Raw genomic sequence first — 12,752 nt, forward strand, 5'->3', positions numbered from 1 at the left:
CTTTTGTACTTTTTGAGTATAGTACATTTTGAATTCCAGACTTTTACTTGTAAGAGTATTTCTATATTGCAGTATTGATACTTTTACTTAATTAAAACATGCGAGTACTTTTTCCACCACTGGTCAGTGTACATACACATTAACAAGGACTATACTAGGGCGGTTACAATTATGCCATTTTACTTGACAATTAACTGTCACTCAAATAATTGTCATGAATACAAATCACTTTTCTACTGTGATTTTAGGCTTCATAAAAAAGGTTGCATAGGGCAGATAATGACAAATTAAATGGCACATAAAACACTTAAAAAACTAAGTTAACATTAATAGTGGAAATAGCCAATCTACAAGCTCATTTTGACATGTTATGAAGAAGACCTGGAGACTCAGTAATTGGGGTGTTATGATCAAAACAAGAACATTTGCCTTGAACACATGTCTGTGTACGGACATATTGCTTGACCCCAGGTTATAACAAATAGGTAATGCAAGAAAATATTGAAGCAGAATGCATGTACACTGCTACAATAATAAACTTTATTAGTAATAATTACATACACACAAAGCAGCTTCATGCCTTTTATATCAGCTGTTCTCAAACCTTTCCATGTCAAGAACCCTAAATAGTCAGTCTCCGGCTGCAGCCCCCTATTGTGAAATGGCCTAAAACAGGTATGGACATACATTAGCAAATCTACAAGCTCACGGGGCACTGCAATGCGACACATTGTGAGCTTGTAGATCTGCTATTTGTACTATGTGTCAAAGTGTCTCTAAGCAAGACCACTACCTGCAGGGTGCTGTATTAAAAGTCCCATGGCAACATTCTCACTCCCAAATAGCATTATGACGACTTCATGGAACAGGATGTGACCAAACGGCAAACGTTCACTTCTGCATTCCTGGAATGTGGAAGTGGCGCTCTCAAACCCAAGACGTAAAAGCATGACAGCTCTGCTAAACAAACAAAGCAGTCAAATCTGTGACCTGCTTGACGTCTAGAGTAAGAGTGTGTTGCCTAGGGGTCACTGGCTGCTGTTGAATATCTTGGCCAGCAGTGACGTGTTGGACTGACTCTTGGTCTCATGGCGGTGCCTCTTCTCCTGCAGGGAACTCTGGGAAACCGCAGGATGTTGGTTCCTCTTCTTCTTCTTGTTCTGGATCTCATCCTCGGTCTGGCGCTGAGAAAACTGCCACTGTTTGTCCTGAACCTATAGATAAACATATATGGTAGATTTATCTGTCCTGTATCGTCGTTTTGATTTGAGTTATTTGAAAAGCAATAAAACCACATGGCTACAGCATTTTGAGGATTACACAAGAAAGTCCTGGGACTCATTTCCATTGAGCTTCTCTCACAGTTAACAGATTAATTCGTTTAAAAATACATAACAATACAAAACACATGGCAGTAACATACAGTACATACATAAAACAAGTGCTCCCTTATCTATCCTAGACTAATAACCCTCTATAGGGGAACCTTTTCTGAAAGACATGCCTTTGTCTGCTGTTTAAAAAACCTCAGATTGGTTGTCAGTTTGATACTGGTTTCGAGGTTGTGGCTCCTATGTAAGTAAATGATCCTTTGCCCACTTTACTTTTAAAAGCAGGATGGCTCACATTTGCGACACTGGCTCTGGTAAAAAAAAAATTGTACCTCACTTACCCGAGTGAAACATGGTTTTTGGAAGGTTCAAACATTTTGAACATATTTTCAGATGGGGATCGGCGGCCAAATACGCATAATTTTTGGGGTCCTTGACATGAAATACTTTGAGAACCACAGACATAGATAGACAGGTTTTTCAGAAAACTGTCATGATAACATTTGTAGAATCAGGTCCTCAGTCAAGTCTTAAATCGGTTAATCTCTTACTTGTCCTTTTCTTTTCTGTTTGTCCATGTTATGGCTTTTCTCCACAGAGCTGAGGTAGAAGTTGGTTTCTCTCTTGGCCTGAGACACTTCAGTCCTCAGTCTCTGCTGCAACACTGTCTGCTCGTATGCTAGACGCTCACTGAGGTGAGTCCAATGGAACCTGTGGAGATACTACGCACACGCACATGTTTATATTACTATACTTGTGGACATCAACATTTTAAGACATTGATTTCATGACTGGCCTTTCTTTTAAAATTGCCATTATTAACCATACAGCCGGAATATAGACGATCTACAAGCCCACAACACGCCACACAAGGCGCCAGTGTGCAACTAAGCAAGCAAAAAATCAGGCACACACACACAAACAATCATGAGGAACCCCACCACCCTTCCATAAGAATCATAAGGAACCCCATCACCCTTCCATAAGAATCACAAGGAACCCCACCACCCTTCCATAAGAATCACAAGGAACCCCATCACCCTTCCATAAGAATCATAAGGAACCCCATCACCCTTCCATAAGAATCATAAGGAACCCCATCACCCTTCCATAAGAATCATAAGGAACCCCACCACCCTTCCATAAGAATCATAAGGAACCCCATCACCCTTCCATAAGAATCATGAGGAACCCCATCACCCTTCCATAAGAATCATAAGGAACCTCATCACCCTTCCATAAGAATCATAAGGAACCCCACCACCCTTCCATAAGAATCATGAGGAACCTCATCACCCTTCCATAAGAATCATAAGGAACCTCATCACCCTTCTATAAGAATCATGAGGAACCCCACCACCCTTCCATAAGAATCATAAGGAACCTCATCACCCTTCCCATTGCCTGTTTGGGCTCCTGTCCTCAGGGAAGAGGTACAGGAGCATTATAAGGCCAAAACCAGCAGGATGCTGAACAGCTTCTCCCCGAGTGCAGTGAGGAGTGTAAAAAACTGCGCCCAGAACTCACAATATACCTTTAAATTGCTTCACAAAACAGCTCAAATATCTAATCTACAAGCTCACAATGCATGTGATGTGTTGTGACTCACAACTTGAGAACTGTCTTTTATGAAGTTTTATTCAAAAATAAGAAATAACAGTGATGCAACTAGGCCTGTATCTTGCGTCTGTGACACAGTTTTAAATAAAGGACGCATTAAACTAAATGGTGCATTTATATAGCGCCTTTATCCAAGGCGCTTTACATAGATTGGGTGAATGCACATTCACCCATTCACACACACACATTCATACACTGATGGTGGCGGAAACCATGCAAGGAGCATTTAGGGGTTCAGTGTCTTGCTCAAGGACACTTCGACACTAACGCTGGGGGAGCCTGGGTTCGAACTGGCGACCTTGCGGTTACCATCCGGAAACTCTACCCCTGAGCCACCGCGGCGGTGGACGACCAAGGCGTCCGTCCACAGGACACGCACAACTTTATCCTGCTACGTTAAAAGCGTGACATTCCCGCACAACATCAACATGAATCCGCTTGTGGAATTAATTTCCTTCTCTCCAGAGTGTCTGCCGTCTCTCTGTTTGACTGCATGCAACGAGCCACGCACCACAGCAAGCCAACACAACACACGTTGTTTTCAGATCGGTATATTTGGTGCGACAGAAGCATAAATCAATCGAAGGGAATCCCACTTTGTAAAAATAAAGCACCAGAAAGCACCAGAGCAAAAAAATCGCAAACATCTACTGTTCTTAAACTAATATTTCCGAACCAATTGTTCTGTCTATTCTTCCCCCTGTTGTTCTTTAGTTCCTCTTCATCTCTGCTTCTGCAAAGTGGAAATTATCCTTTTCATATTATGAACTTTCTATCTTAGTTTGTATGTTATTTTTTTACTTTCAAGAAGTAGTGCATATAGAATGTATTCTGGGACCCATTTGTATGACCACCTGTGGGTCCCGGGATTACATTGAACATCTAGTTACATCACTATTTTTGTATGACGTAACAGAACTCTTCCTTCACAGATGGTTCTGGTGGTTCTAATGGTAAACAATTTGTTGAGAGAAGCATATAAACAGGTACACCACAGGTCAGACAGACGGGTATCTTCACACACCACAGGCCAGATAGACAGACACCTTTACCTTTATACACCACGGTCCAGCCAGACAAACAGACAGGACGTACCTTTATAGACCACAGACCGGGGAAGTTGGAATTCCTCTTAGCACCAATGGGTGTGTTGTTGAGAGAAATCGCCACCAGTTTGGCCACCCGTTTGTCCCGGAACTCCACCCATCCCTCTGTGAAGCCTTTCCCCCCCTGCCCTGCCTTCCTCTTCCTCCTTCTCACCACATGATCTGGGGGTGTGTGGGTGAGGGTGAAGTGTGCCCACAAGTATAGTAGAAGTTGAGAAACAGACAGTGAGAGGACATGGTTGGGTTTAGGATTAGACTTTTAGAGGTTAGGATTAGACTTAAACCCTAACCACACCAAAGGGTCACCATGCAACTCCTTGGGTCCAAACAGTTGCAAGGAGTTAACACTAAAACCGTCTTGACCCCTTGGTGTGGTTTGGGCCATTGAATTCCATGCGTTGAATCACTAGGGTCAATTTGGGTCAACGTGCAACAAGACATATCACACCGCAGGGACAACGCTAAAACCGTCTTGAGACTCTTGACCCTTTGGTGTGGTTAGGGCTGTAGAGGGTAGGTTTAAGGGTTAAGATTAGATTTTTAGAGGTTAGGTTGAGGGGTTAAGATTAGACATTAACCCATTTAGACCTGAGAACAGATTCTACAAATGTCTTCTAAATTCTGATAGTTTTCTGAAAGACCTATGTTTCTATGTCAGTGGTTCTCAAACTATTTCATGTCAAGCACCCCAAAAATTATATGTAATTGGCTGCCGACCCCCATATGAAAATATGTTGTTCCAGGGACCCCCCCAGAAGCAACAATTTGAGTTAAAAACATTTGCTCTGAAAGAATATATATATATATGCAAAGATTTGCACCACATTTTCACGATTTTTCAAAAATAGCAGATCTACAAGCTCGTAGGGCGGCACACAATGCTTCAAACACCAAAAGGGGTTTCCGCCCAGAATGGTTTAAGGGTTGGGTTGGAGTTACACATGATTTAGATACTGTATTGTACTTGCGTGTTGTGTCGCAGACCAAAAATAGCATATCTACAAGCTCGTAGATGAGGCATGCCTATACTGGCCGGAAACATTCACCAAAAACAGCAGATCTACAAGCTCGTAGATGAGGCATGCCTATACTGGGCGGAAACATTCACCAAAAACAGCAGATCTACGAGCTCATGGCGCGTTGTGAGCTTGAAGATCTGCAATTTTTGGCGAAGACATTTTGTGTCGATCGCATTCTGTGGCACGCCTGGACTTGTGTCCCGGCATCCACTTTGACAAACCCCTGGTGTAATGGAATGACGTGAGAGTACCTTCAGGTTGGAGGAAAATGCGTCCTATCTCTCCGTGGGACGCCAATAGGTTTCGTATGTGTCGGGGGCGGATTCTTGGCGGGATGTAACCCAAGTACACAATGCCTGGAACGCACTTCCTGCTTGGACAGGAAGCAGCAGCATCGCTTTTCTTCTTCAGCCGTTCTGTGGACGGATCGGCAGCCTGCAACTGGACTCCCTGACACTGGGGGGCGCCGTCTTCTTCTCCAACATCATCATCCTCCTCATTCAGCTCTTCATTATCATCATCATCATCATCATCATCTAGGGGTGCAAGAGTTAATTCAATTAATCAAGTATGGGAAAACCAATTTAAATTAACGTGTTAATAAAGTAATGGATAGATGAAGGAAGCCCTACCATCTTCATCATCATGGTCTTCAGAAACCTCTTTGTCTTTTAACTCCTCCTCCTCCTCTCTGCTCTCATCTTTCATTCTCTCCATTTGTCTAAAAAAACAAACAACCAGATACAAGACATTTAAAAAAATTTTTTTTTGTGGCTTTCGCTTTATTTTACATTTTTTATGGAGAGACAGACAGTAGGCTGACAGGAAATGGGGAGAGAGATGGGGGGAAGACATGCAGTAAAGGCCGTCAGGATCGGGAGTCGAACCCGCGGCACACTGCCAGACTGGATTACCAGCCAAGGTGCCTGGACCACTGAGCCATGGCTCAGGCCAGATACAAGACATTTACTAATGTTACTTGGTTGACTGGAGTCCCACAGAGCTCTACATATCCCTAAACATCTTTGACAGCACTCTATAGTGTATAGGCATTAGTTTCATTATATAGATATTCCACGTGCCTACGACAAGTAATGATAATTCCACTATCATAATTAATTATCTTTTAATCTGCCATCAGTCAGTTTTAGTTTCAGACTAATGATAACATATTGCTTATTTTACTGTCCAATGACATGAAATGGCACAAGGGACGGACTCCACAAAAAGACCACCCCAAAAATCGGCGCACGCTACGCGCGCGCACACATGTGCCCTTTTCTGGAGTTTGAGCCCCTGCCCCCTCAGTGCTCTCTGCACGGCCCTGTGGAGATCCAACAGTAATATAGAATTGATGTACAATCGTTATACCTACGTGGAAAGGCTTTGTAACGGGTGAGTTGTCAGATAAACTAGATAGCGTGAAAACCTTCGTTAATCGTAACAATTATATACAGCATAGATCATTGTCATAGATTTCATAGCTTAGGCTTGACCGAACGAGTCATGTTCATGTGTATTTTCAGACATGTATTAAACCCACAATACAATACAATACAATACAATACAATACAATACAATACAATACAATACAATACAATACAATACAATACACACAGTCACACACACACACGTGTGCAAAAACACTACTGTAGTATACATGCCGATTTGTAAACAAACCTCTACACGTTAAAAACGAATAGTTTATAACGGTTCAGTTCAGTACTTTTACCTTCTGATGTTAGTGTATTAATGTTGTTAATATGAATATTAACAACATTCAATATGCAGATATAAACTGTGAATAAAACATGAAATATACAAACATTAATTTTACCTTCTGATGTTTGAAAACGTGGGGAACTCCTGTCGCATGTTAATGACGTAGACGCCTAGACGGATACAACTTCAAAATAAAATTCATGAAACGAAAGAATTGAAACTAAACTAAACTAGCCTCTGTTCCCTAGACTTTTATTGTGACATGTGACGCGAGAGCGAGTGTGTTGTGTGACTTGACAGACTCAGGCTGGAGCAGGCGGCTTGTTAAACAACAGGTACATAAACATAGATGAACTTTATGTTTCTAACAAACACATTGATCCATTATTAAACTAAGGCAAAGGTTCAGATCTACAAGTTCAGTGAGCTTGTTGATCTGCCATTTTCGGCATGCGACGGAGTATAAACGTTAAAGGGAAACTGATGTGATCGAGGCGATCAACAATATTGTCAATCTTATTATGTATCAAAGTTTCTACTTTCTACACCCAGAAGACATGGGGTAATTATTTTGGCCTTACTTGATGAAGTTTGTTTTGTTAAAATATTAAAGTTGGAGATAGTACTAATAGTAGCAACAGTATAAGTGCATTTTGGGGAAGAACATTTATTTGCTTTTCTGCATTAATGGCTACAGACTCTACAGTCTACACTACAGCTTTTGGTTCACATATAGCATCACATTTCAAACAACCACAGTTATTTTTTTGTTTGTTATTTTTTTCTTTCTGTTCAGGCTTAATCCAACCAATCTGATTCTAATACAGATAGTAGACCACCAATCTGATTTACAGGAGGTGACATGCAGACTCCAGTGTCCAGCCTGCCTCTGTCTCCTCCTGTTAAAGTCAAACTACTGAAGGCAGGCTTCCAATCTGCTGCTGATCTGCTGCACATCAAACCTCTACAGTTAAGTAAAGGTACAAATATATCACATTTATCAAACTTCTACAGTAAATGTAAAAATAACACCTTTATTAAACCTCTGCAGTTAAGTAAAGGTACAAATGTAACACCGTTTTTGAATCCCTACAGTTAAGTGAAAGTAAACGTAATAATAAGCTGTGTTGTTGGGCTTTGTTACAAAACAAAGTAGTGTATTACTCGGGAGCCGTTACTCATTTTAAAAATAATATTACTCTACTTATTACTAATCTACTTATTACTTATTACGTCTTAATGGGATATACTGTACGTTGTCATGCAATCAGAAATGTTGTTGTTGTAGAGGCGGGTGTGTCTCCGGAGGAGGCTGTGGAGGTGCTACAGACAGTGAGGAGCAGAGTAGGAGGTGCTGATGGAGCGGGAGGTGCAGCAGGCGGTCAGGTGACGGCGTTGGACCTATTGGAGCAGGAGGAGGCCTTAGGGAGCATCCTGACCTTCTGCTCCCAGCTGGACGCAGCGCTGGGAGGGGGCCTTCCTGTCGGCAAGACCACCGAGATCTGTGGACCCCCGGGAGTGGGGAAAACCCAACTCTGGTATAGATGAAATTTTATATACCGTACCAATTTTCAACCTTATCATATAATTGATCCTCAGTCCTCACTAATGCTCATTATAAGATGGCATAATTTCGGTCAACTCGCTCTTTGTCTGTGTGTGTGTGTGTGTGTGTGTGTGTGTGTGTGTGTGTGTGTGTGTGTGTGTGTGTGTGTGTGTGTGTGTGTGTGTGTGTGTGTGTGTGTGTGTGTGTGTGTGTGTGTGTGTGTGTGTGTGTGTGTGTGTGCGCGCGTGTGTGTGTGTGTGCTCGCCTGTCCTGTCCTTGTCACAAGGACCACAATGGAAATAAGCCCAAGCGATTTATTATGTTTTTATCCTCTGTATGCTATATGTTGTACTATATATGTGCTCTTTCCTTCACTTTTCCTTTTATCACCAAATTAATATGTATTCATTCTTTCCTCTCCTCTCCTGTCAGCCTGCAGGTGTGTGTGGACGTACAGGTACCAGAGTGTTTTGGAGGTCTGGGAGGTCAGGCGGTGTTTGTTGACACTGAGGGCAGTTTCATGGTTCACAGATTAGCAGAGCTGGCGGAGGCTGCCGTGCAACACCTTAGCCGATTGGCTGAAGACCAGCAACAAACCGACGCCCTCCGGGACTTCACTGTGGAAACCATCCTCTCCAACGTCTTTGTGGTAGCCGTCTACATTATATTTTTAAAAAGGGGGAAAAAGGTGAAGGATGACTTTTTGACACGATTAAGTCAAAGTGGAAGTATGTTGGTTGGTTTGTGAAAAAAATATCTATTATCAATGGTTTATTGTCTCCACCACCAGGCCGAAGGCATGGGGAGAGTATATTTTGCGTCCGTCCATCCGTCCGTCTGTCTGTCTGCGACCAGCTAATCTGCGGCAGCATTGGCCCGGTGGCTGCCAAACTGTGCACACACACTCCCCGAACCACCAGAACGGCCCGACTATAGCACCACCATGAGATTGATTTTTGCAAAACACATTTTCTTATATTACTCCTACAGATTTTATCCATACATCATGCACATCGTTACACACTATCTCTATAGTCATGTGATCAACACAGATCTGTCCGATTGCTCATATTCCATCCTGATTGGCTAAGATTGCCTTCCAAATGATTGGTCAGTTTTTTGGTCCGTGAATGTGGGAAGCGAGGACGATGGCGTCGACTGTTCGCCGCCGCCATAAAAATGCAATTCATTATTACATTTGGTTAACCTGACTCCGCCAGATGGGGCGTGTACTCTCTGCTGCCCCATCTGGCGGAGTCAGGTTAACATTTAGTGCCCCTCGTAATCATTTTGACATCCATCATCACTGTCTGGTGGAAACATTGTGTTTTTTAATACATTTATATTTTGTCCAATCTGTAAGGTAGAGAATATTTTATGATTATTATTAGGCAATATTTTTTGCTAAAGTGTTTGTTCAGTAACTGGGGTCTCCCTGTCTCTACAGCTCGTTGATTAACAGAAAATACATTTTCAGGTAGGTTGCAAATTTTGGAGTGAGAACCTTTTATCAGCTTAAAATTGATATGGTTCCAGTTCCAACTTTGTTTTCTCATTTATTTGTGTCATCACTTCCAATTCCACTTGTTTATCCTGTAACCGGTATGAGTTATCCCAAGTCCCAACCTCAAAATCCATTTTCTGTTCACTAAAAAACAGGAGAGACATGGAGACTTCTCTTATTGAATAAACACTCTATAGCAATGAATACTATCATAATATATAGTTATTTAACACTTATGTTAGCAACATATTAGCCTGGCTATTAAGCCAGACCGAATCAGCCGTTGGCAAAAAAGAAAAGTCTGGCTTATTAGCCAGGCTAGCAACAATCTCACTTACCCTACCTACCCTAAAAATGTTATATAAAAACTGTCACGATGCCTGGCAAACAGCATATGTAAATGTTTACTATATGAATGGGTTGACCTCTCCCTGGTTACTGTTGCCAGGTGCGTTGCCATGACTACACAGACCTGTTGGCGGAGCTCTACCTGCTGCCTGACTTCCTGTCCCGCCTCCAGAAGCCACGCCTCCTGGTGATTGACAGCGTGGCATCACCATTCCGTCGCCACGATGACATGTCCCAGAGGACACGCCTTCTCAACACCCTCGCCCAGCAACTCATCGCCATGGCGACCAGCCACGACGTCGCTGTGGTGATGACCAATCAGATGACCACCAGGGTCGGCGGCGGCGGGAGCCAGTCAGAGCTTGTCCCCGCCCTGGGAGAGAGCTGGGGCCACGCCCCCACGTTGAGGCTCATGCTACAGTGGGCGGGGTCAGAGAGACGAGCGTCCCTCTACAAAACGCCCAATCAGAGGGAGACCTCTGTGTCCTATCAGATCACTGCGCACGGATTCAGAGATACGGACGCCTCAACCGACCAATCACAGCACGCACAAGCCTCGACAAGCCAATCAGCAGACACTTACAATTTAACCATCCAATCAGGAAGTCATAACAAGAGGGCCAGAATCCAGGAGGACTAATTATTATAGGCGCTGAAGGGAATGCTGTCATTACATTGGTTAATTATTATCGTCCGACAGAAATGCTGTCATTTCATTGGTTAAGACTGAATCCTGAATACCTGTCCTGCTTCTGAGATGCACCAGACTGGCCTGCCATAGGCTAGAGGCGCGGTTGGAACTCCCTTCTGCATCCTTAAACCTTATCTTTTATATACCGGTATTATAATTGATCTTCACAAATGCTCATTATAAGATGACACAATTTCTGTCTACTAACTCTGTCTTATTGGAGGCCTGTAGACAGAAACCTGCCTACCAATGACATCATCGATGGGGATTCCAAGCTTATAGAAAGTTAACTACACACTTTCTCTTCCTGGAAAGTTAGCATGTGGAAATAGCAGCCATTGTTCTCGCATTAATAATAAAAATCACACTCGTGTGAAGTGATGGGCGCTCTTATCATCATACATCGCATTCCGTGCTCAATCAAATCATAGGAGCGCCCCTCAAAAAAAAACATAATAAAGTGTCAGATCTTGTCTGATCAAACTGAAATTACCAAATTTGCCTACTGATGTCACTGGCAGGTGTGTTTCTGAACTGTCCACAGCCCTCTGAGACAGAGTGATGCAATTTAGTGAGGAGTGAGGACCAATTATAATTTAGTAACATGGGTTGAAAATGGCCGAAGTTTAATTGTGTATTATTTGCATACCGGTAAGTTGTATTTGTTTTCTTTAGGACGTGGTGCTCTTTTCAGTAGATGTTGACATTGGTGTTGTAAATAAACATTCTTACTAAAATAAATAGCTTCAACTTTGAATGAACACAAAATAGGTTTTATATCAATGTTGTAATATCAAGTTCCAGACATGTACCGCATTATAAACTGTTTCTGGTTGGATTCCCTGAAGAAGCTTTTTCCTTTACCTTTTCTAAATGCCACAAACTGTTTCTGGTTTTAATGCAAATGTTTATCAAACGTTTTATCAAAATTACTGACATTTTGTGAGCGTTCATTCAACTCTGCTACTCAATTCAACCAGCAAACCACATGCACACACGCACACACACAAAGCCCCGAGGCAGGGGTCTTCAACAGGAGATCCGGGACCCCTAGGTGGTCCTTGAGTTACTACAGGGGGTCTGCCAAATCTTTGTGTGATAGGAGCCTTTCTGTTTTACATGAACCACTTGAACCCTAGCATCCCTCTTGGGAGAACATTACACTGATGAATGTTGCTGATGCTGTCAAGTCTTTCAGTCTTTGAGACTTATCTATGAAATCTATGAAAAAGTTTAATGTGCAACACAATCTTCTTAACGCAATACAAGGGGTCCCTGCTTCATATCTCTCTCTCTGTTATGGTTATGGTTACGGGGCCTGGGCCTGGGGGGTCCCTGGGAGTGGGATATGTTTTCAAATGGAGGTCCGTCCGTGTGTTAAATATACAGCAATTTGAGGGTCCTTGACATGAAAAAGTTTGAGAACCTTGGTTAGGGTTTCCATTCATTGTTAACTTGAATACAATAGGCTACGGCTACACAAATGCTGCAGTCGTCACTCGTCAGACGGTACATGATTAGATCGAGGGACCTCCACGCCGCGTCTTACTTTGAAGTGGTCCGCTCACCGGCGGAAGTCCGTTTGGACCTCCTGGACTACCTTGACGCTCGTGCGCAAGCAGCAGCAGTAGCAGCTCAAGCCTTCTGGAGGGTCGTCTTCACGTCCAGGTGAAACTTGTTTACATTAATTAAACACTTATAACTCACCCGACGCCCATTAGCGACCAGCTTATTACGTTTCAATCACCGCCAAACACAGTAAGCGCACGCTATTGCTTTCATTCGCTGGACATGGCGTCGCTCGCCGAAAACACCAGATATACATGCTCCCACAACGACAAGTTCAACGTGCATTGTGTGAGCTT

At 42.8% G+C, this 12,752-nt stretch overlaps 3 protein-coding genes across 10 annotated transcripts in view; 2 read left to right on the forward strand and 1 right to left on the reverse strand.

The window, feature by feature from the left end:
* Positions 1-520: 520 nt before the first annotated feature.
* abt1 (activator of basal transcription 1) lies at positions 521-7,062 on the reverse strand. Of its 2 annotated transcripts, none has more exons than XM_079488653.1 (6): positions 6,914-7,062; positions 5,709-5,797; positions 5,328-5,609; positions 4,047-4,219; positions 1,883-2,053; positions 521-1,214 (listed from the first exon to the last, which is right to left on the reverse strand). In XM_079488653.1, exons 1-6 carry the CDS (start codon positions 6,949-6,951, stop codon positions 1,029-1,031), a joined length of 939 nt encoding a protein of 312 aa, XP_079344779.1. In that variant the 5' UTR covers positions 6,952-7,062; the 3' UTR covers positions 521-1,028. The 2 variants fall into 2 exon arrangements, with proteins under 2 accessions (XP_079344779.1, XP_079344778.1); XM_079488652.1 differs by having other exon boundaries at positions 5,328-5,612.
* On the forward strand, positions 6,344-11,866 carry rad51c (RAD51 paralog C). Of its 5 annotated transcripts, none has more exons than XM_079488647.1 (5): positions 6,344-6,471; positions 7,595-7,778; positions 8,087-8,336; positions 8,777-8,993; positions 10,297-11,865. In XM_079488647.1, exons 2-5 carry the CDS (start codon positions 7,661-7,663, stop codon positions 10,834-10,836), a joined length of 1,125 nt encoding a protein of 374 aa, XP_079344773.1. In that variant the 5' UTR covers positions 6,344-6,471; positions 7,595-7,660; the 3' UTR covers positions 10,837-11,865. The 5 variants fall into 5 exon arrangements, with proteins under 5 accessions (XP_079344773.1, XP_079344775.1, XP_079344777.1 ...); XM_079488649.1 differs by lacking the exon at positions 6,344-6,471 and adding an exon at positions 7,064-7,133; XM_079488651.1 differs by lacking the exon at positions 6,344-6,471 and adding an exon at positions 7,112-7,133 and having other exon boundaries at positions 7,626-7,778; positions 10,297-11,866.
* Positions 11,867-12,386: 520 nt separating this feature from the next.
* Positions 12,387-12,752, forward strand: part of ythdc2 (YTH domain containing 2) — a 32,082-nt gene continuing 31,716 nt past the window's right edge. For all 3 annotated transcript variants that reach the window (XM_079488685.1, XM_079488684.1, XM_079488686.1), the window contains exon 1: positions 12,387-12,555. Coding sequence is in view for 1 of the 3 variants with exons in the window: in XM_079488684.1 (XP_079344810.1) it covers positions 12,401-12,555 (155 nt within the window). In the remaining 2 variants the exon portion in view is untranslated. The remainder of the gene's footprint in view (positions 12,556-12,752) is intronic.

This window comes from Electrona antarctica (assembly GCF_951216825.1).
Source record: "Electrona antarctica genome assembly, chromosome: 19".
In the NCBI taxonomy this organism is placed as follows: Eukaryota; Metazoa; Chordata; class Actinopteri; order Myctophiformes; family Myctophidae; genus Electrona; species Electrona antarctica.